At 37.5% G+C, this 23,197-nt stretch overlaps 2 protein-coding genes across 3 annotated transcripts; both read right to left on the bottom strand.

Moving 5' to 3' along the window:
* Window positions 1-1,248: 1,248 nt before the first annotated feature.
* On the bottom strand, window positions 1,249-6,934 carry mob3a (MOB kinase activator 3A). Of its 2 annotated transcripts, none has more exons than XM_034081536.2 (4): window positions 6,708-6,934; window positions 4,937-5,502; window positions 3,187-3,389; window positions 1,249-1,688 (listed from the first exon to the last, which is right to left on the bottom strand). In XM_034081536.2, the coding sequence occupies exons 2-4, from the start codon at window positions 5,352-5,354 to the stop codon at window positions 1,659-1,661; spliced, it is 651 nt and encodes a 216-aa protein (XP_033937427.1). In that variant the 5' UTR covers window positions 5,355-5,502; window positions 6,708-6,934; the 3' UTR covers window positions 1,249-1,658. The 2 variants fall into 2 exon arrangements, with proteins under 2 accessions (XP_033937427.1, XP_033937428.1); XM_034081537.2 differs by having other exon boundaries at window positions 6,645-6,934.
* Window positions 6,935-7,040: 106 nt separating this feature from the next.
* zap70 (zeta chain of T cell receptor associated protein kinase 70) lies at window positions 7,041-21,357 on the bottom strand. The gene is made up of 13 exons (XM_034080329.1): window positions 21,294-21,357; window positions 15,939-16,402; window positions 14,894-15,054; window positions 14,664-14,802; window positions 14,475-14,556; window positions 14,264-14,286; window positions 14,143-14,182; window positions 13,162-13,354; window positions 12,821-13,027; window positions 11,961-12,153; window positions 9,589-9,729; window positions 9,396-9,508; window positions 7,041-8,723 (listed from the first exon to the last, which is right to left on the bottom strand). Exons 2-13 carry the CDS (start codon window positions 16,341-16,343, stop codon window positions 8,606-8,608), a joined length of 1,815 nt encoding a protein of 604 aa, XP_033936220.1. The 5' UTR covers window positions 16,344-16,402; window positions 21,294-21,357; the 3' UTR covers window positions 7,041-8,605.
* Between the last annotated feature and the right edge of the window lie 1,840 nt (window positions 21,358-23,197).

Below are 23,197 nucleotides of genomic sequence, written 5' to 3' on the forward strand. Positions count from 1 at the left end.
TGGTTGTCACTATTTTTAATTTATGAATGTCTAATAAAGTTTAAGTGGCTACATGTTATAGATCATCACACGTTCGCTCTTTTTAAAAACCAGTGGTGTAAGATGACATAGACATGGAAATGTTTTAGTTTGTTATGTAAACATGTGACATTTTAGTGTGTCTTTATGGGATCATTGTGACAATCAGGGATGCAACCAACTATTTCTTTCAGGGTTTATTTTCAGTTATCTTAATTTATTGTTTGGCCTGTTAAACTGCATCCTCTTCAGCGTGAACAATCTCCTAAATGTTATGATCACTTTCCTTCCTAAACTAGCTACAGCTGTACACGTGGTGAACAACTCACAAGACACAAAACCGTTAGGGTGTGTGCTTGAACATTTGCCGTGTCACATTATCTCCCAAACCCTTTACTCTGTGCAAATAATCACAGTTTCATCCAAAACAACAGGGCATACACTGCTGTTTACACACTGACAGAGCTGGACACGCTCCAGTCTGATTGGCTGCGGCCTGAGCTCCTTCCCCCTTTTATTGGCCTCTTTCCAGTACTTTCCTTCATCTTGCAACCCCTTCAGGGGCAGTCTGGTACATTCCAGAAGAGAAAAACACAGCAGAGGGATCGAAGAGCAAAAGGCGGGTACACACGTAACACCAACTGCGAGTACAGTGGGGAGTTGAGGAAGTGACTCCACTGAGAGGAGGGACAATCCTGTAAGAGGATCAGGTTTCAGCAGGAAACCAGGTCATCACAGTGCTTTATGGTATTGGCTATTGGGGCAGAAAGTTACATCATGTTTATTCAGATGTGTTATTCATAATAAAGTGGGAATTATGAATGGCAAGTACTGTAGAAATAATATATCCTACTGTTGGAGAGGGATGGAATATAACAAAGTAAATTTACTGAAGTGTTGCAATTTTGAGGTAGGCCTACTGGTTTTTATTGCACTACTTCTATGGCATACCTCTTCTACCCGCGGCCAAAAGTGTGGCATGAATCAGACTTGATAATGTCTTGATAATGTATAATGAGTTTATTATCTGTGTGTAACTTAATGTGTGTATAACCAAATTGATTGTAACATTTAACATTATACTCTTAAATAAAAATACTAAATTACTACATTGATTGTTCAGATGTGAGTGATTAAACTGATTAAACCTGAGACTAAAGTCAAAACGCAATAGATTTGTTTAGGTCGTAGCCCGGCACTATAAGCTTCAGAAACGAATGCCAGTCAGTGTGAATTTAAATACTGATTACCAAAGTCAATTTATCACAGTACAGAATCATTTTGATGTAACAACATAGTGATTTTTATATAGTACAGTAAGAATTCATACTAATTTTAGATTGTTTTACAGACAAATAGACAAAAGCATCCTGGAATGATTGAGATTCAAATAAAATAAAAAAACATTGAGACAAACATACACCTCTTAATACTTTGCTCTGATAATATGTTTGAAAACGCTTTAAAAGGAACAGAACGCCTTATCTCACAAGCTTAAAACCTACAGTATGTGGCTAAAATAGATTACAGTACTTAAATATAAAAATAGACTATTTTTCTAATTTGTTTGTTCTTTTAGTTCTGCAGTCTTCTTGATGGACGGATGAGATAATCCGGTGTGTGTCAACCGGTCAGTTCCTTCAGTGACACATCCGGGAAGTCATCTCTTTCTGCAGACATGAGACACACATAACTCAGAGTTAGAAAATACAGGGAAAAAAACTTGAGATGTTACCACACTTTAGGATGCAATAAGCAGGTTATTTATATATAACTGTAAGCTTATGAAGATAAGATATTGAATAAAAGCAACAAATACATAAAGCAAAGCAACATTTTGAGATGTACTACTGTTGGGGCTAAGAGAAGCGACAGCACATCAACACAGTACAAGACAATGCTGGGTATAGCAAATAATAAAGGTCAATATCTGCACACTAATCTCTAGGGATGTGCTAAGAGTCCTTTTCATTTTCTCTAATGCTTCTTTTGGGGTTATGGAATGAAGCTTTGAATGTGTTTTTAACCTACATTTTAAAAATGTTGCTAGACTGCCCCCCTTTGTGTGCAGCAAGCACTACAGCAAACTGTTTGTTGGTCCCTGAAACAATTATGAAAAGCTAAACACAGGCTAATATGGATATAGATAAAAACATGTTCTGAATTTTGGAAGAGAATATTTCTCTTTTCTTAATGGATTTTGAAACTCTCTGGAGTTATTGGAAATATTTGGATCACACAAGGCGGAAAAAGTCCTAAGCAGCCACCGCAGGAATCAAATTCTGCAAACAGTACAATACTAATAACAGAATGAAAAGAAAATGCAAAAAAAGAAACTGCGCAGCATTCCTATGTTGATTTATAATAAGAATGTCAACGTTATGAATGAAGCGTCAAACCATGCGTGCAGCCCTGCTAATCTCCATAGCAAACATCCAGCTTATTGTCTAAAACTTTGGTCACACGGGCCTTTGTTACAGTTTGACACATGCCCAACACACACAGAATTTAGACACTCTCACACTGGGTGGAGGGGTCAGAGGTGATCGATAGACAATCAATCACATTATAACATAAATTGGGGCAGTACTATAATCCATGACTGATTCATGAATTTCAAGAAGGAACTATTGTTAAAATATGATTTATAGAGATCCTGAAAAGAAATGGAAGTTGCTTAATTTGGGAACAAACATATATATATATGTCTGTATGAAATTGCATGGTTTATTATAATTGCAACAAAAAGATCCAGGGTCTTGTTTGACATAAGTGACCTTGTAAATGGTGCTGCTTACATGCAGATTGCGATGCATCCTGTTTCACAAATGGTTGTCTCAGGCAAGTTGCTGATAAATGTGAGTCCTACCAGGCTCTTGTATGCTCATGTATGATTTACAAGTACATTTTGTTTGATATGTTAAGTCTCAACATTTCAACAAGAGGAAATTATCTCATTTTGTAAATCCCCATCAATGACTTTTTATTTAAGTTTTTATACCATCTGTAAAATGCAAAATGTTAGGTAGTAAGTAAAATAAAAAGTACAAGTGATCTTTGATTACTGGCATCTTAAAATAAAAAACAACACTGCTACACCTACTTTATGAGGTTTTTGAAATTCAATATTTTAAACATGATTTTTTTTGTGTCAGCTCCGTCACTCACCAGAGGCTCCAGCTCTTTGTGGTCCGTGAGGTTGAACTCAGTGACAAAGTAATAGAAATGCTTATAGCAGGTATTGACGTGAGCCTCGGCCCCCATCTGGCTAACACGGTCAAAGTGGTGGATGTAGACGTGAACAAACACCCGGAACAGACGAGACAAAATCTTCTTAGCCACCTGCATGAAGGTCTTAGGGAAGGGAGTACCTGCGGGTCAGACAGATAAAGACGAGACAACACTGAGGTCAATCCAGCATGACCTTTTGACATTTGCTTCACAGAGAGGAACACATTTGAAATCCTGATGTGTTTAATGCAATAGTTACAGAATATTTACTGTGTTGAAACTTTCAGTGTGTGTCTTTGTCCTATGGAATCCCTCAGGTATGATACCAGCATGCTGAAGGGGCCCAGACAGTATCACCACATAAGCAAATGGAAAATCAACATGGCTTAGTCTGAGTGATAAGCCTCTGATCTCACCAAGTGATTCATTTAGTATGTCGTTTTGCTTTAACTAATTCAATAATATTTCAGGAATCTGTTCCAGAGGGCACACGAGTCAGATGTCGTCTAATTATAGCCTCCTGTATACTGTGTGACCCATTTTTTAATCCATTGCTTGGATGTTTGTGTAGTTAGTCAGATTGCGAGCCACAGCAAAGGTATGCAAACAGATACAGAATGAGATAATGAGACACCGTCAATGCCACAGCAGCATAAAGGTTTACAAGTCATGTTTGTAATGTGCAACACTTTGGGTAACGTTATTAATTTGGCCTCCAAGATTTAATCTAATACATATTTTGGTTATCTAATAGAGTGAATTCAGATTTTTAAATGCCTTCACTCTGCATAATTGTATCTGTACCTCATTTTAACTTTGCAATGCATTCATTATATGTTCTTTATTATTTAACAACGTTTTATTTTGGGATCTTTACTATGACTAGTGCTGGCATGAGTAGCCAATTGAAAGAAATACTAAACATGTTTTACTCTTTTATTTCTTCTGTTTTTCTACCTGGCATTTTTAAATAGCCAAACTGCCGTCAATACTAGCAAACCAAATTGTTTCATCCCAGGTTAATATTTGAATAGCGGCCTGCAACTCTACGGTGTGAAAGACGTTCTGTTTGTTTGCAGAAAGGATTCAGCGAGAGTTGTTTTTAAGATGATGTCACGTCAGTTTCACGCGTCTATGTTACGTGGATGAGCGGACAATCCTACACTGGAAGGTACTGTGGAGTGGAAAAACAAAATAGAGAACAGCACCTGGTACGAAAAGGATTGAAGTCTAGTCTAGCAAATGCGTATCATGCAGTGGAAACACAACATAATATTTGCTCTCTACAGGTTTATGAACCTCTTTAAAAACAGAACTACCTCTACTTGTAACCCAGTTGCAGGCAGTACGTCTACCAGTTATGACCAGTTCAACCAAGTGAGAGTCCCCACAATCTACAGTTTCTTTATTTTACAGGACAAAAGTAGACCTTAGAGGGAAATCTGAATTATAAATCTAACTTTGTGAGGCATAAATATGCTCCATTTTACTCTTCTGTTAGTTGTTTTGTGATTATCAGATTCAGGGATTTGAACCAACCGCCTAATATTCTTTACAGCAGCCTTGTTGAATGTTGACAGCTAAGATACATTTTACTCTTTGATAGGACACGCAGAAACCAAAAACCTGCGACCTAATTCTGGATCTCAGCATGAAGAGTTTACCACACTAAAGTCTTAACACTTACCGACATTGGTGGGGAAGATGTTCTCATTGTTGACTTGTACCTCAATCCAATCCATGAGCAGACTCATGTATTTAGGGGCCGACAGGGCTGTCGGTCTCTTGTATTTGTGCTCGTCCTGCCAGCGGTATTCGTACCTGGGCCCTCCGGACATGACGGGGCAGGTTTGATCGGTGCAGGAGTCACTGATGGTGCCGTAGATGAGGTTAATGCGGTTAAAGAAGTCTACCACGTGGACGGCGACCCAGTCGTTGAGGTCCTCACCGTGGGGCAGCTGCACGGCCATCTTCAGGTCCAGCCCCGCGTTCAGAGAGGCCTGGGCTTTCTTGTGCAGGTCGAAGCGCTGCGTCCCGGGCTCAAACTTGCGCTTGGGCCGGAATGTCCTGTCTTTGTTGAAGACTTGTTTAAGAGCCATGGACATTGTTAAGTGAGGCAGAGTCAGGCGATTAGTTTGAATGCTTTGTGTGTGTTATTTACTGTTAAAAAGGTTAAAAGGTTGTTTAAACAACCAGGGCAGAGTTTGTGTTATCAACTGTCTTCTGGTATTTGTTTCGAGTCAGTGTGTGATCCTGCATATGACAAAAGGAGGGAAGAGAAAGAAAGAAAGGAACAAAGTTGTATTAATAGAAGTATATTTCCGCTTAAATACATACTTTTTTATAAAGAATGATTTGAGTTTACAACCTATTCCTCCTGCATCACAAAACTATTTCAATCTATAGCTGCAACTTCAACTCATTATTGATAACTCTACCGATGTTTTTTTACCGAGTAATCATATTTATCATTTGTCATATCAGAGAAAAGAGAGACAACTTTCCATCACAATTCCCAAGGGTCAAAGTACCTGAACAAAATCCTCAAAAGTAAGAAGCGTGAACTTGGTAATATTTGGCATTCATGCTTTTAAAAATACCTAAATGATTTATAAAGGATATAAATACTTCTACCTCTATTACTGATGTGTATTAAACATGTAATACATGCTGTCTTTACATAACAATGGCATCTGTGTTCCAGTTGTTTCATTGTCTTAGGCCTAGAGTTGCTTGCAGAGATGCAGCAAAGTATAAAACACTCACACCTTCTTAGGAAAATATAAATCCTAAATATCTTGAGAGCTAACCTTTTTTGTATTCTACAAAACATAAATACATGTGAAAGCTAATGATTATCACAAAACGCCGACGTTTTTACTTCATTATGATTTTATCTAGGCACTACATTGAGAAGAAGTGATGAAGCCAAATGCATTTATGGCAACCTGAACATCTTAGGTAGACGTGAAGTCTCAACAGAGAGAGAAGCTTGCATTAAAGATGAAACATCGGCCTGAAGTGAACATGAGTCATTTCCTATTTCAGCCGTGAAAAACCAAGAATCTACGGAATGACAATAAAACCAAGTCACACGTCTACCACCCATATAACAGAGCATTACTAGCTTTATTCATACATTTATCTAAATACGACACCGTAATCTTCACAATGATGCGGACTTTAATTCGTTTTAAGCACACTTTCAAGGATAAAAGAGATTAAACAGCGGGGCACATGACGACTGTACGAAGTTTATTCGTGACGCGACATGCTAACTCGGGCTGACTTGTTGCTTTCTAAAGCAGCTACACACATATAAAAGACAAACCCCACGCTATTCATACTAAGGTAACATCACATGTTAATAAAAAGCATACGGAAGCATGTATTACATTAGACGGACGATGAAACGGTGACGAAATCGCATAGTTGAAACAGCACTTTCACGAACTTACTTGTTCCGCCTTCCTGTTCCGCTCACTTTGCTTCGATCTTTTCTTATAGGAGATTATCTGGTTACCAATCAATAGTTTTAAATCTACAGCATGCACGACCTACATTATGGATACGTGATACATGATGAATAATTACTGCTAATTCAATAAACATCTCACTTTAATAAAATAAACTAATGTCTGACTCCTCCCTACCAAACGAAAAGTACACCAGTGTCGAGTTAAATCCGTCGGTGGCTACTTCCGGGCAGGTCCTTCAAAAATAATGCAACCCTTTGAACATTGTAATTTTGTGTTAAATCTCTTTATTGTAGAAATCAACTCTTACAATATGTGACGTTGACAGACCTAAACCATTTAGTCATTATGACGACATAAGGATAGCATAACAGGCATGAGTCCACTCTTAACACGAGGACACATTTAACATGGTTGCATTACATAAGTTAAATGAAAATCATTATTTGTTAAGAGGGAAAATAAATTATTAATATATAAATAATAACTTTACATAATTTCCATATCGACAGTACACTTAACTTTGTGTTCCGCCTTAATTGAGCATTTATTCTAAACATAATTTGGGTTTTTAGTAAGAATATTATTTATTTGTTTATGCATTTAGGAAGTCATACCACCAATCCTTTACTTTTATGTTAATAATGGTTGTTGTCGAATACATTGCTCTTTACTTTTACTCAAGTACATTCTAAATGCCTCAACTCGTCATATATCATCTTTCAATTGTTGTATTCAATGTTTACTAATTAAAGCAATTGAGATCTCACTCAACACAGCGGAATAAAACATGCAAAGTGTAGGCCTAATGCTATCCGACAAAACATTACGCCATTACTTTGAAGAGTAATCCTTTAACTTCCGGTGTCGCGTGCCCTTCAGTTGTTGCCTGGCAGTTTTAAGGGGGCAGAGAACAGAATCATAATAAACCTAAATACATCATGGTTGGATTATTGACAGGAAAAACACAGGAAACTCTGCTTTAAAGTCGTTTAAATAGTTCAAGATTAATGTGTATTTCAAACCATAATGCTAATGTCCCTTTTATTTATACTGATTATTTATTTACTTTGAAGGATACCGTACAATTATCATAAAACTGCTATGTTTCTCCATACAATTCTGGAAACAATTTACATTTTTTCTAATATTTTAAGGCAAGGCTACATTAAACCTGTCTTGTGCTTTTCCAATGTAGATGATCCAGATGAAGAGCTTTGCACATGTGTACAAGGCATGTTTCAAATACATTATTCCCCATATATGTCTGCCATAGGTTGAAACATCTGGAACATCCCTGTGCAAGTCAGCAAAAGGAGTAATCAATGACTATATAGTTACATTTTTATGTGTTCTATTGTATTACTTCATAATATCTAAAAACAAAAGTGCATGTAGGTCTATCTGATTATGAACTCCACATTTAACCATGTGTAACAGGTTAACAGATTTAATCATTGACTTCACAGGAATGTTAAAAGAACATTATTAAAAAGTGTACAGTTCTAGCAATTTCTTTCTACATTATTTGGCATAAAAAAGATACTGTGAAAAACCAATTGGATAAGCACTATATACTCCCATTATACTCCAAAATACCACAGTATAAAATTAAATTGTTCAACAATGCAAAGATGTCGAAACTTAACATTCAAATCATGACAGACAGACAGACACAGATCCTTTTTACATGGCCGACCTACTGAAGTCCAATTTACAATGCACATTTATTATCATCGAGGCCTGTTTAGCTGAATTGGTACAGCAGTTGAATCTGGTCAGTGTGCACTGTTCATAAAAAGCTCTTTGTTTGGGATCTTTAATGGCCAGTTGAAAGGATGCTTTGTGCAGCATGGGGACAAAATGTGCCTTGTTTCTGTCTACTTGATAGGCTCGGCAGCGGCTGCAGCTCCCTCAGGCGTGGCCTTGTTCGATATGGAGTAATGGTAAGACCTCATGGACTCCTCAACCTTCTTGAAGTCAGGACGCTCCTCGTGCCTGGGGAGAGACGAAGGATAGGATCAGATGTGTGAAGGGTTGTGATTAGAGGAAGGCAATGCAGCAAGATGAGGTCACATTACTGTCTGACGCTGACCGAATGTCAAATACAACACATGATATGGTACATTGTCTTTAGTTCTGAGTGAGGAAGGTAATGCCCTTCAGCCCCAGCAGTCATGCTTTAGACTTGATAATAACACAATAACTGATTCTGTTGCTGCAGTGCATGACTGTTCATTTGCTTGATAAAAGCAACATTGTGCTGCACTCTTTAGATATCTGCTATCAGGCTTTTGTTCTGGAGCCCTGGCTTGAAAATTGAAGATATTTCTATATTCCACCACATTAAGGCATTCTTTTTACAGTATAATGGAGCACTGAGGTCTGTGATTCAATTCATTCACATTTCCCAGACTGTGAAAATAACAAACTTTTAGTGTACAGAAAATAGTAACTCTTAAAAGTCTGATACTGATTGAAGCAATTAAAACATTGAAAGTTTCAGATATAGGAGTTTTAGGACGATGGTATTTTTATTTTTATTATAACAAGGACTCATTGTTGTATTGTGATGTGATGATGGCTTTGTGTGACTGAATTGTCTTTATGTGTATGTATTGTAAATGTAACTTGTAAAGTTGCACAAGCATCACATGATCACTTTCTTACTTGTATATCCAGCATTCTTTCATCACTGTATACATTCGCTCAGGACACACGGCTGGACAATCCATGCGGCTTCCACTGTCAATGAAGCGCATCACCTCTGGGCCTTTCATTTTCTAGACATAATTGTGACACAAAAAAGTTGTAATTCCATATGTAATGTAATTGATAGATGACTTTGATTGTGCTCTGGCACCTTGTAAGGTTTCCCTCCGAAGGAAAAGGCCTCCCACATTGTGACACCAAAACTCCACACGTCGCTTTTACTGGAGAATTTGTGGAAGTTGATGCATTCTGGAGCGTACCACTTCAGAGGCCATTTACCTGCAGTACGAGCCTGGACAACACAACAGGTATGACAAAAAGCAACATGTAAATGAGAGGCTACCTGCATCAGTATTGATAATTATAACAATCTTTATTTAAAGAGCAAAGGACTTGTAAGCGCTTTAACGATGGGCAAGGGATGCTGAAAGATTTGATCATTTACATTTTGGCATGCAACTTTTCTTAACATTAAAACATTTGGTGATTTGTACTTTAGTGACATTTAAAGGGGAAAGGAAACACCAATTACAGTTATAATATTCCGGTAGTTTATTCATTTTACAATGGATATTGATCGTAATATTTATTGTATATGATATTACTCGCCAAAAGAAAATTAATTATCCGCCGGCCGGGTGGGGAATTCCGGGACCAGGCCCCGCCATTAGGGGAGTCCCAAATGGTGACGTCACTGGCTGTGTTTTCGCTCCACCTGAAGTCGACACAACGTAGCAGATATGGCAGCGATGGAGGAATTTTGCAATGAGATCGACGTTTTGAACGATGAATTTGACTATTCGTCGGGAGATGACATTGATGTGGAAGCATCTACAGTTACCAGGCATCCCATGGCCTATGCTTATGAACCGATTCGGTCGAATAGAGTGGCATACGATCCGGAATAAAAAAATTAAAAAAACACAATGCTAACAGTGAGCCTCTGAATTAGCCCCGAGCGAAAATGCTAACCTATTACTGCACCGAAAATCACTCCTAGCTCCCTTATTACTTATCCTAGCCGCACATCCAACACATCGTTTATGATCGCAAGGAGACACAGAATCTACCTCAACACTGAAAGATACAAACTCGCGAGGTTATCCACAAAAACGTACATCAAAACAAGTGGCGCTAGGTACTAACATACGCCAGGCTAACGGCTTACCTTCCTCATTGTCTGGTCTAAACTGGTCTTCAATGGCATTACAACGATAAAAACGATGATGTAGTTAATCCATAGGTTAATATCCAATGGGGCTGTGTCCCCTTTGAAATGTTCTGATAATCTATAAGCAATACAACTGCAATTCCGTTATCTGCTGTCCGCTCTGTGCTCCGTGCGCTCTGGGTCCTGCAATACCATCCATCAATAGCAATACTAGCCTTTTTAGGGCTGTTTTCGACAGATGAGCGTGTGTATGCCAGTTTAATTAGTTGAGCTATAGAACACCCCCAATTCTCTATTGTGCGTCATAATAATAGCTACCATTTAGTTTGGACGCGATTGCGTTAATTAATAAGGTCACACTGTGTCAGTAAATACATGTGTGAGCTAGTAATCTGGTAGTGCTGCAATATTTACCTCTCTCTCGGCAGCTGAAGCAACTCGTTTGGTGGCTCGAACTTCACGTTTGTTGACACTGTCATTGTCTTGCGCGGCCGACGTGCTGGGACGGTCGGTGTTCCCGACTGCATACGTTGAGAAATCGAATATTGTGGGAACAGATCCTGGCTTCAAATCCAATGTTTTGTATTGAACCAGGCATCCAGACTGGACTTTGAGCAGCTTCTCATCCTTTAGTGGCAGCCTATGGAAATGTACTTCTTCCTTCTTTGTATAAAATCCATTTGTGCAGCCTGGGGCAATACAATAAACTCCTGACGACGACCGTTTTCTTGTAATGTAAACTACTGGTGCATTGCACGCCATGTTGTTTGTTATTGAGCTTTGGCCCAGGAAGCCGTACCCAATCAGTGACGTCACTGGAAAAGTCCCGGAGCAATGGAAGCGCCCATGGTCATTAGGCACGTATTTCAAAAATTAAATTCGCGTATCTCGATCGTTTACATTGGAAATAGACTAGATAAATACATTTCCTAATGGTAATATTGTCGCATAGAAAGCAGTTTGAAAAGTGTTTCCATTTCCCTTTAACATTATTGAACAATATCAGAGCAGAAGAAATATCCAATAGTTATAGAAATAACATACGACAATAACAACTTTCTCAACTATTTAAATATGTATCTGTAAGTCCAACACAGGCCAGTATAATTTCACTTGGTATTGATATTATTTCCCATTTTTCTTAATTGTATTATCTCCTTTATTTTGTGATTTATTTGGAGTCTTTACTGATGTATGCTGTGCTTATAAAGTGCAGTATAATCACTCATTGTTTTGGTTTGTTTTAACTCTTTGGGCTTTGTGCTTGCCTGCTTATTTAAACATGATTGTGTATTTGATTGTTGTGTTTTATGTGTGTGTTGTAAAGAAACTCTGTAACATCTAACATTTACCTTGTAATAGTTGTCGTCTGCTCCAAGGGCCTTGGAAAGCCCGAAGTCACTGATTTTGGCGAACTGTTTGTTGACCAGCAGGACGTTACGAGCCGCTAAGTCTCTGTGCACAAAGTTCTTCTCCTCCAGATACTTCATTCCCATCGACACCTGGTGCATCAGGTTCACAATGTTCTCCACGCTGACTGTGTCCCTGTGGTGACCAAAACACTGATTGTCACAAAAATCAGGAGATGACGAGGAATATTCATTCAGTTTTTGTCTTTTAGAACTGTGTTTAGTCCATATCCAAAGTTCTGACAATAGATGGGCTTGTATGACACTTTATTCTAACCATGGGGTACTATATTAATCTGAGGAGATAGAAGAGATTTTTTTTGCCACACAAGATACTTTTTTTCTGAAATATTTAATACTTTCACCACCATCTTTCAAATGCAGCCCTTTGAGAAGGAGAAATCACTCTTTAAACTTATAATAACATTAAGGCATGTCTGTAAAGAGGACAAGTGGACATTGCTACAATTTAAGTTATTTATATAAGTATAATAAAAAAGACTTTACTAGTTCCCCTACTAAGTATGATAAAGTAAGAGGAACAACTGATCATTATCAAATATGTCCATTTTAATTCATTTCTTATTTTATAGTTATCTATCATTTTTAATTTGTATCTTTGATTTTACCCTTAATTTTATTAATCTGTGTGAATCTGTGATGTCCTGTTTTTCAATCTTACCTTGTTGCTGTTAAACTACTGAGTTTCCCCACGGGGATTAATGAAGGTCCATCTTATCTTATTTTGTATTTTTTAATGATCAAAGGCGTTACATATATATACATACATATGTTTAACTTACTTATTTGTGGAGAGGAACTTGTGGAGAGGCCCGGCAGAGGCCATCTCCATGACCAGCATCAGGTTCTCGGCGTTGCACAGACCCAGAATGCGGACGATGAAGGGGTTGTTGAGCTGGTGCATGATCTCTGCCTCCCTCATCATCTCATCCCTCACCAGCTTTTCATTGTCACTCTTTAGTACTTTGATGGCCACATCAAGCTGGCCCCTGAGAGCACACAAACAACAAAACATTGTGGATTTACTCAAGAGACGGTGCATGGGCTAAGTACAGCTGCTTGCAAGACCAATTCTGGGTTTATTGGTGAAACTTGTTTTGTTTCATAATGTTTAAGTCCTCACGAATTAGTCTTGAGGACTCCTTTCTTGACGAAGCCAAAGTTCCCTGAGCCGAGCTCCACTTCATCGACCAGCAGCTGACTCCTCTGGATGTTGAACTTCCTCACTTCATTTGGGTTGTGGTACGGGTTGAATACCTCGCAGTCCATTGGCAGCACCTCACGGTCTGCAGGCACATTGGTGGCCATCTTCGATGCTGAGGGAGCAAACCATATAGGGTTGAAACCCAAGACAGGTTTAATGCTGTACATGCTAATGAACTGCTGAGAGAAGATACATCGTTTTTGAGATGTTTTTCTGTGTTTTCTTTAAAAAAAACGCTCAAAAAAGATTGTGTGTGATTCTGTGAAGTTTTGAAATAGAGCTGCAGTAACTCTAAAGTGTTTGTAAGCCTGATGAGTATTTTTTTTACAGTTTTAGGGCACTTCAATATTGTACTTTCTACTCCACTACATTTATTTGAAAAGCAAGAGTTAGTTATTTTTCAGATTATGTTTTTACCATCAAAATATATGATCTGTAAACCATATGGTGCTTTGCCAATATTAAACCAAACAACAACAGAAACCATTTCATGCATAATGAGTCATTAAAGTACATTTTATACTATTAATATTGCTTTAAATGTATTTTAATAGTATCACTTGTACTTGTCATAGAGAATCTTTATACTTTTGTATTGTTGCTTTTCTAAATAAATATCTATTCATTATTTTAGTTTGGAGCATTTTTATTTGATTATTTATTGAATAGTACGGCGTCCTGGGTTTCGTGAAAGGCCCCCAAATACAATGTATAATTATTTTGTTCAGTTTTATGTATTTCAAACATAGGGAGAGACATTAGAAACAAGCTTAGGCTATAACTTCTCCTGTGGTGTTTGGTGTTGGTTATTACATTGTCCCTAAAGTAACTTTCCTGCAAGTGCATATAACTGAGCATTTAACTGTGTGGTATGAGTAAGTTGTATTTCAGGTGACTGACCATGAGGGGGTGGTGTGTATCCATTTGCTGGAGCACGCCTCTGAAAAAGTGACATTCAAATTAATCTCAGAGAAAGAATAACATGCTGAATTTAACAATGCAGGTTGTACTCAGTACTTACTGTTGTAGGAATACTAGGAGTCACTGAAAGGTTGATAAGAGAAAAATATGTATATCATTAGTTTCAGTAGTAAGTGTAATGATCAACCAGGTTAAATGTTACAAATAACACACAATCATGAACTGGAAACGCAATGAGGGCTAGGGTTACGGTTTCGCAAAAATTACAAAATGTTAACACGACTGTGAAAAGGAAATGAAATGTTCAGTACTTGCAGCGGCTTTGCCATTTAGGCACGCCTCCCTGAGATTAGTCATCAGGCCATCAGCTTTCATCTTCTGGTATTCAACCAGCTAGAGAGATTAAGAGAACATTACATTTTAAATAAAACATGAACACAATAAGTTTATACCTAATCAATAGATAATGAAAGAAGAGGAGAGTGTTATGGGGCGCAGACCTGCCAGATTGTGTCAAACTTTGTTCCCTCTGGCATGGAGTATTTCCCTGACTTGTCTTGGAGGATCTGGTAGTGATACACTGTTTTTCCGTACACCATGGAGAGAGCAAAAGTACCAGACTCCTCTCTGTCTCTCACTCTGAGAAACAAAAAAACAGAGTTGCTTAAAAACCGCATGGTGACCTCTGACCTTTGGCTGAAAAAAAGAAACATCACCTTGAGCGACTTACAGAAACTTGCCGTCGGGCTGTGCGCCAGAGTAAAGCCGCCTCTCTCCTTCCTGCCGGGTGATTTTAGCGTGGTACCAGGGCATCTTCTCGTGGGCCGTGGTGGCAATCAGTTTCTCCAGCTGAGGAGCTTGACTGATGATAGCCTGCTCCATTGCTTCTCCCTGAGCAGAAGAACAACAAAAAGACAAAAAACAGACAGAATTCACACAATGATTAAGAGTGTATTTACTGTTTGAGGTATCCCAAATGGCATCCCTAAATACATTCAGTCAGCAAGGTCTGTAAAAGTTTTTGCCCCTGGACCCCTGAAAACCTGCTGCAATATATTTTAATATACAGTATGAAAGAGGTGCATATCATATCAGGCATTTATATTTTTTTGTAGAAAAAGCACTTAAATATTTGTAATATGTTCAATTTCTTTGTGTTTTTTATGTGAAATGTTCTAATTTGCTCAAATGTTGTTACTTTTCACTACTTCTAAGATATGTTGCATCTATTGCAGACAGAGGGTTATGATTGTTCTGTCTCCTTTTGGTCCCTGCAGGGGGGTCCACAGACATCTGGAGCCAGTTTGGCTGTTTAGCAGAAAGAAGCCAACCAGTGATAAAAGGCTACTGGTCTCAGTGTGGGACTGTCTGCAGCAGGAGACCAATCATAAAACTACAGGACTTCAAATTGAAGTCCTGCTATAGATGGCCAGACCTCAAACGCAATAAAAAAAGACATTTAACAAATGAATTTTTTTTTTTAACTTTTTTTGGAATAATTGTTAACCCTTAATGCTGTTTGTATTGTATAGGCTTTTGTTGGGTTGTATGATTGTAGTAACATAAAAACGAATAAGTAAGTAATATAAATACTTAAAAGACAATTGCAAGCAACTCAAAACATGTAAATTGAGTTAAACTAATTAGTAACATTAACTACTAAGTGTAAATATTATGTTAATCTATTTGATTACAGAACAACTTATTTAACTATTTGAAAAGTAAGAACTGTTTTCACTTTTATAAAACTTCCAAATGATGAACAGCAGCCTCACCTCCAGGTTCCAGGTCTGCTTCACGTACTCCCTCATCATGTTTTCTCTCATGCTGTCGAACACGCCGGGACGTATCGGAGTGTCCGGGGTGCGCAGACAGGGTTTCCTCAGGAGGTATACCAGCCCTTCGGGGTCTTTGCTGTAAAACTCACAGAGCTCCGCAGGCCCACAGTGCGGCTTCCCCCCTGTGATGCAGTAGGTCCCGTTAAGCTGCTTGTCAACAGGGTAATGGTGAAACTCCAGGTTAAACGCGATAGAGAGAACATAGCCTCCCAGACTGCGGAGACACTGTCGCAGCAGGAACATCCCATCAACCATCCCGGCCAGTTTCAGGTGCTGCTCGGCGTCTGAGCGACTGATGCTGCCGTAGTAGAAAGGCAGCTCGGCCGCCGGGTCGATGGACATGGTCAGGCTGTGAGAGAAGAGCTGGACTTTGGATTTGAGTTATGGTTGGTGGAAATTAACTAGAGAGAGAGAGAGAGAGAAAGGAAAGGCATTAAAGCAAAAACTGCATTTAAAAGGCTAAAAGCGCAAATTGTTTGACCTCTGACCTTTCCACCTTTAAGCAGCTACGTTCCCTCCAATGTCTGCTAAAACATTTTTACAATCTACCAAATTACAAACCAGCTGTGAAATTACAGTTTCAAATCAACATTTAACAAGTGCTAATCATGCTAGTTTCACCTCTACTTCTTGTCTTCTACGACACACCAAGAGAGTTCGTTTTTTCAGTACAGTCAACATTACACAGACGTGATATTTAGCACCAAGCACCCACACATTTTGGCTGCATGGAGCTTTCAGACTAACAAACTGGTGACAAAGCCACAACAGGAAGTTGCAGTCCGCCCTCACAGCCTCTTTTCTCCAGCATCTTGTTCTTCAGTTGAACAGGTGCTTTTTTCTACGAGATCATTCCTTCTGATTTAGAAACTCAAATGTAAAAGTTTTCCTTACTGAGAGGAAATTATATTTAGGAAATTCCCCTCACTACATATTCAAAACAGCTTTAATGTGATAAATGAAATAAAAATGCTGATCTAAAACTTCAGGCGAGGTGTTAAATGAAGACCTAAAGATGAGATAAAAATCAAGCAGGTTTTGACTGCAGTTTGGAAATGTGATAGCAGGCGGAAAATGCCTGTTGGAGATAAAAACAAAACTGACAATGATCAAATTGCGTCCGGCACACCACGCAGAAAGTAAATAACTTCAATTTGCCGATGTGCTTGGAATAAAGATTGAGATTTTATAAAGTCCCACTATAATAAAGAAGAAACAGGAGCTAAAACCACAGCTTTTCGTGCAGAAATGATTTAGTTCAACCGTTACAGAACATTAATAGTTGAATTTAAGATTAACCTTTTTGGTAATTGATTTATAATTTCATTTTTTGATCTTTGTCATATATATGAATGGAAAGCTCACACTCCTAAGAAAATGCATTTTTATGTATTTACTGAACTCTGATAGGAAACATTTTCTGAAAGAGACACATCTTTTTTTATGTAAAACCTCATGTTGCTAGAAAATCAAAACAAATTGAAGGCAGTGAGTAAAAGCCTCAGCTTCCTGGCTACAAACTTGTGATTCTTGCCCACATCCATAGTGGACAACCGAGGAGAAACACAAAGCCGCCACAAGACCCCCCCACAACAAAGACCTCGAGAGCCGACGATGTGGACACAGATATCCCACGCACAAAACAAGGCTTCGTAAAATACACCTGTTCATCTGATGTTTCTTTAGGGCATTTGAATCCATATAGTTGTCTTTAGGCGAGGCTAAATGTACTTGGGTTCTGTTTTTATTGTTGATTAGAAGTTTAAGGCATTTATAGAGTCAACGTGTGCCTGTTACTACTTTTCAAAAGTGAGGATAAGATTCTTCACAAATTAAATATATTTCATTTTTTAAACTGTGGTTTTAAAACGAGACATGTAAAGACTTTCAACAACAACCTGTTGACTGAAAATTTCAGCTATTATACTATAACATCTTAATAATGTTTTCCAAAATTGTAATTCCCAGTAAACATTTAGCATTAAAGTTGTGACACTATTCCTTAATTGATCACAGACAGTAATATTACTTAAATAAACTCAAACTGCAAGAGAAAAATTGTTTTATAACACACCAAAAAGCATGAAAATAATATTGGTCACACTGAATGTAATTCACGACACGACCAAACCAGCTAAAAACAGTTACAGATTTCCAACAAGACATAAAAGTATTTTTATCTAATCCAAAAGGCAACTCTTTGCTCCACTTGTGTTCTTTTCAACATGTATTTTTATGGTTCATTTTATTTTATTTAATTGTTTATTTGACAGGGACCATGCACATTAATGAACACTTAAAACAAAAAAAATGGATTTAGCTTTGAGCTAATTTCCATCCGTCCCTCACATAAAACATTTAAGAACATGACATTTATAAACATGGCAAAAACAAAATACATGATATGCAGAAAGAGCAAGAGCAGCATACACAAGTATTTTCCACATGGCAGTACAATATAGCAGCAACGACATATAAAGTGCAAGAGAAGATACAAGAGCTACATAAAGTGCGAGAGGAGATACCCCTGTATTAAAGTGCATTTAGCGGTGATTGCACGTCTGTTTGTTTCTCAACCATTATTTGAGTTGACTTTTAAAATTATTGAGAGTGGGACAATCCCGTATCTCAGTTGGGAGGCTATTCCAGAAAGACCTGCCTTTAACGGAGAGGATATTTTGTCCAAAAGTGGTCCGTCTATGGTGGACTTCACAGTCTCCTCTGGTTTCTGACCTAGTGCAGCGTCCAGTGTCTTTTTTGTGGATGAATTCCGCTAAGGGGGGGGGCAGTCCATGTAAACATTTATAAAAAAACACATACTTTTAAAAGACTTTAAATTGTCAAAACTTAAGAAATTTTGTTTTTCAAGGATGGTACAGTGGTGGTATGAATTTGGCTTTCTGTCAAACACCTTGATAGCTCTCTCGTACAGCTGTTCTATTGGTTTAAGGTTTGTGGCACAAGAAACTGAATTAAAAGTAGAAAAACGTACTTCATTAAATGAAATAATTCCTCTGCAAATAAAGTGTCAGACAGTGAGCTGTGTTGAACCTCCTGTGAGTCAGTCGGTTTTCAACAAGTGGGAAGTGAGGTGACCGTTTGTTTTCCACAGAGGAGTCCTCACACGCAAAGTAGATGTTATTAAATACAAATGAAAAACCACATCTTGATTATGATCTAGTCAAGCTTTTGTCTACAAAAACTGAATATGATTTTTTTGTCGTAAAGGTTAATCAATGCCAGAGATTGAAAGGCACCGGAAATGTAGTGGATAGAGAATTCTTAGCTATACACGTTCAATAGAATACTATGGATAATACTTAGAGGCTTGTGCCCCTGCTTCCTGGGTTATTAAGTGAGTCTATACACTTGTTTACAGTAGCAATGCTATAGTCTACGCCTAAAGAGTGTAAAGCTCCCGTGAATATTCTATTGCCCCAATAAAGACATACAACAACCATCAAAACAAAGCTTTAAGAACTCCACCAAACAGTATTTGAGATCTTTCATTCTGGACCAATGTAGTGAAATGACAAACATACGTTGTCATCCACAGAGCCATTAGCATTGGCTGACACAGCCTTAAAACAATAGTGTTTATATTTGAAAAGATATGAAGCCCTTCACTAATAATTTAAACGGTTTAAATTTAACAGATGATCAAACTAATGACTTATTTCTGTTGAAAATGTAGTTTCCGAGCTAGTAGATTTTTTTGATAGACCTTATATACTCCATTTGATATAGATTAACAATTATTAAACAGCCTTTTTGTTTAGCGTTTTCGGTCTTTGTTTTGCGTCAATGCCACCATTTTAGTTTCAATGTGTTAAAAATAAAATTATATATATAGTGGAAAAAATGTGACGTGATGTCATTTGTCTTCAACTTTTTCATTATAACATTGCACCCAAACATCTAAAAAACGTCAGTGCTAACGTTAACGTCAAGCTGCAAGATCAAGTGGGGGTCAGGAAAATAGAGACCTCTTTATTTCTGTTTATAGAGAGTAAAAGCACAAAACACAAACCCCTTCAACAGCGTCGAGACTCATTCATACAGAGACATTTAAACCCTTTTATTCTCATGAATCTACGTGTGAGCAATACCATGAGGTCAGTGATTTAATGTGCTTCTTTAAAAAGGAAAAGCTGTTATTCTGTAGATAACTTAATCAAGAACATTCCAGTGATAACTATTGAGCTATTTACGTTATTTAATTTTAGATCCTGATTATTTGGGTTGTGCTATCAGGAAGTAAGCTTGTTGTTATGTAACTCAGAGCATTCCTCCATACGTACATCAGCATTAGAGAACATGTAGGCATCAGCCCACAGATAATGTGTCCTTTAACCCTCATACATGAAATAATTGTTTCCCACCTTTGTTTAAGTGATGATTGGAAAACAACTTAAGGATAAGCTGCACTCGGATAAGAGGTTCATCTGCATCTGTCAGTTAAACTTATTATAATGAGGCTTTGGTGTCAACTGTTGTTTCAGCTGGAACTAAATGTAATGTTTGAATGTCAGTAAACACTGTCACACTTACACTCAGAATTAACAAGCACATTTTGTATTACATGAACCTTTTGGCTAACCAGACTGATATTGTCAGACTGTGGCTGGAACATTTCATGCTTCAGTCCAGGACCAAAAATACATCCAGACATTTCAAGAAAAGTAACAAGCGATAAAAGACACACACACAGAGCTCTTTACCCATTTTTGGTTTTCTATTCCAAGGCACAATGAAAGCAGCTATTTATATTTTTGCACATGTTATCTCTACTTCTGTAAGCCAAAGCAACAATGCCTTAGCCAAATGTTGTAACACACACACTTGGCTATGGATATATAGAAACAGACATTTAAACTGTGAATGTATGGCTTAAATTTAAAAGATTAATTAGAATATAAATACCACAGATCATTTTAGGTCACACACTCAATTTGGATTAAATTACTGGGAACTTTATGTAAAAGAATAATGATAAAAAAGTATTAAAATACACTTTTAACACAGCCAAACCCCCTAATAAACTATTTTATAGATAGATGTGTATTGGAAAGCATTTTTGATTCAAGAGAAACATTGATTTTAAGGGAAATACATTTAAAAAAGTAAACGTTTTTGTTGCATTACTTTAATACAACTTTTCCTCAGGCCCATTAACCTAAATCGTATTAAGTACAATATTTCTATTTTTGTTAATTTAAAAATGTGTATTCCAACAATACAAAGCATGGCTGTTGTTGAATCAGATAAACATTGACAATTTAAGTTACTTACAGTTTGTTTTCCTGCTTCACCGCTAAACGAGCGTGCTGTTGCATCAGAGACAAGGATATATCTGTTGATCTGACAGTGGAGTATGGTGCTGTGAACAAGTTGGGGTTACACACACACACACACACACACACACACACACACACACACACACACACACACACACACACACACACACACACACACACACACACACACACACACACACACACTCACTCACTCGGACTATGCATTTTCTTTCTTCTTTGGAGCTCTTTAGATCATGATTGAACTGCAAACTGTACAATGTGTCAAAATATAAAAGCTCGGTTAACGCAACATTAAATACATATTTTTGTTGACACCTATTGGAAATATTATTCCATGTAGTTGCTTTCTTGCTGATATAGTACAATGAAAACAGCAACCCCCCTCTCATGTGTGTTTAAATGTTGCTCTTCTTCCTACTTTCTGCCAATATATATTAGGATCATGTGTTTCTACCATTATGTCGTATACTATTCCTTTAAAATACGAAGCCAATATTTGGATGGTTAGCTTAACATACAGAGTGGAAACAACAGTAAGCATGGGAGAACCTTCCAGAGGTAATACAATTTACACAAAATGCAGGTCTCCCTTGTAAAAGAGATCCATGATCTCAAGGGACCTATCTGTCTAAATAAAGGTTTGAAATGAAATGACAAAAGCATCAAATAGAAATATTGTTTTTACAATTTAATTGTAGAAGTCTTTACTCCTATGTTATGTCTTGCTAATTCATCTTAATGTGAATGTATGTACACAGTGGTGAGGTTAAAAAGGATTTAATCTTTCCTCATTTCTATATGAAGTGTGTTGTACTTTTCAATACAGATGAACGATTATGACACGTACGCACACAACACTTGTGGAATAGCCACAGTACAAATAGCAGAGATACTAAAGTGGCCTCTCAAACAAACCCCCACCTGACGCTGCAGCTGCTTCCTCGGTCTCACATCAGGCAGCCAATCAGCAGACCCCCCTCAAGCAAGTCTCACAACAACACACGAAACTAAAACGGAAAACAAGATGCGTGCTTTCAAAAATAAAAGCAGCAATGTTCATTCAGACTGTTCTTGAAATTGGTAACCAAGAGTTCTCCGTTTAAAAAGTACTTTCTGCTGATGAATCTGCAAAGCACCTTTACTCTTGTCAATGTATAAAAAAGGTTATGAGTAGGCAAGGTTATGAGTAGGCAAGTATGTTTTGACAAAAGGAAAAGTTGGGTTTGTGCTTGGTTTGAAAGTGTATACTTTTTACTTTTAAACACAGCAGAGCATTAAGAAAATAATAACCTGGAAACAAGTTGGCAAACGTATATGCAGTTTGAATTAGTTCCACCATTGGGTTTTTTATATATTTTTTTACTGAATATGATATGGATTTATAGCTCCAGTTGTTTCTCTGCTCTCAAAAAGTTTGAAATAATATAATTTAATAAGGCCATACTTTTACTTATTAACGATAAATGCACCTCTCTTCCGATGGAGTCAAGCTTAGCCTAAAGCATGGCATTAACATAATTTTAGGAAACATTACATTGTTTTTTACGTTGTATTTCATTTTTTAACAAAGCATTTCGTCACCTTATATAGGACCTAAAATAAAATAAAAAAATGTAAAGAAAAGTTGTGCACTTTAGAAAACATATCGTGCAAATCCTCCTTTGTTATTACAATTATTTAGGAAACATCTCAGGGTTGCAGTCTGTCATAAAGTTACTCCTCCCTTGCCTTGGCCCATAATGGGAATGGACCACAGAAAATGAAAACTATGCAAACCAAATTGGATGATGTAGTATGATGCAGCTGTTAAAATATATAACAAAAAACGAAATAACTATAGTTCATTGATTATAGGAGAGAAGTCATGTGGTTATTTAA

The sequence above is a fragment of the Pseudochaenichthys georgianus genome, chromosome 4 (assembly GCF_902827115.2).
Source record: "Pseudochaenichthys georgianus chromosome 4, fPseGeo1.2, whole genome shotgun sequence".
Taxonomy (NCBI): Eukaryota; Metazoa; Chordata; class Actinopteri; order Perciformes; family Channichthyidae; genus Pseudochaenichthys; species Pseudochaenichthys georgianus.

Excerpts from the sequence above, each read along its gene's own strand:
- mob3a (XM_034081536.2), bottom strand. The coding sequence starts at position 5,354 with ATGTCCATGGCTCTTAAACAAGTCTTCAACAAAGACAGGACATTCCGG. Across the intron at positions 3,390-4,936 it reads CATCTTCCCCACCAATGTCG|GTACTCCCTTCCCTAAGACC; the intron begins GTAAGTGTTAAG and ends TCTGACCCGCAG. Across the intron at positions 1,689-3,186 it reads ACAAAGAGCTGGAGCCTCTG|AAAGAGATGACTTCCCGGAT; the intron begins GTGAGTGACGGA and ends TCATGTCTGCAG.
- zap70 (XM_034080329.1), bottom strand. The coding sequence starts at position 16,343 with ATGTCCATCGACCCGGCGGCCGAGCTGCCTTTCTACTACGGCAGCATC. Across the intron at positions 13,355-14,142 it reads ATACACACCACCCCCTCATG|CATCGAAGATGGCCACCAAT; the intron begins GTCAGTCACCTG and ends TTGCTCCCTCAG. Across the intron at positions 12,154-12,820 it reads AAGTTCCTCTCCACAAATAA|GGACACAGTCAGCGTGGAGA; the intron begins GTAAGTTAAACA and ends TGGTCACCACAG.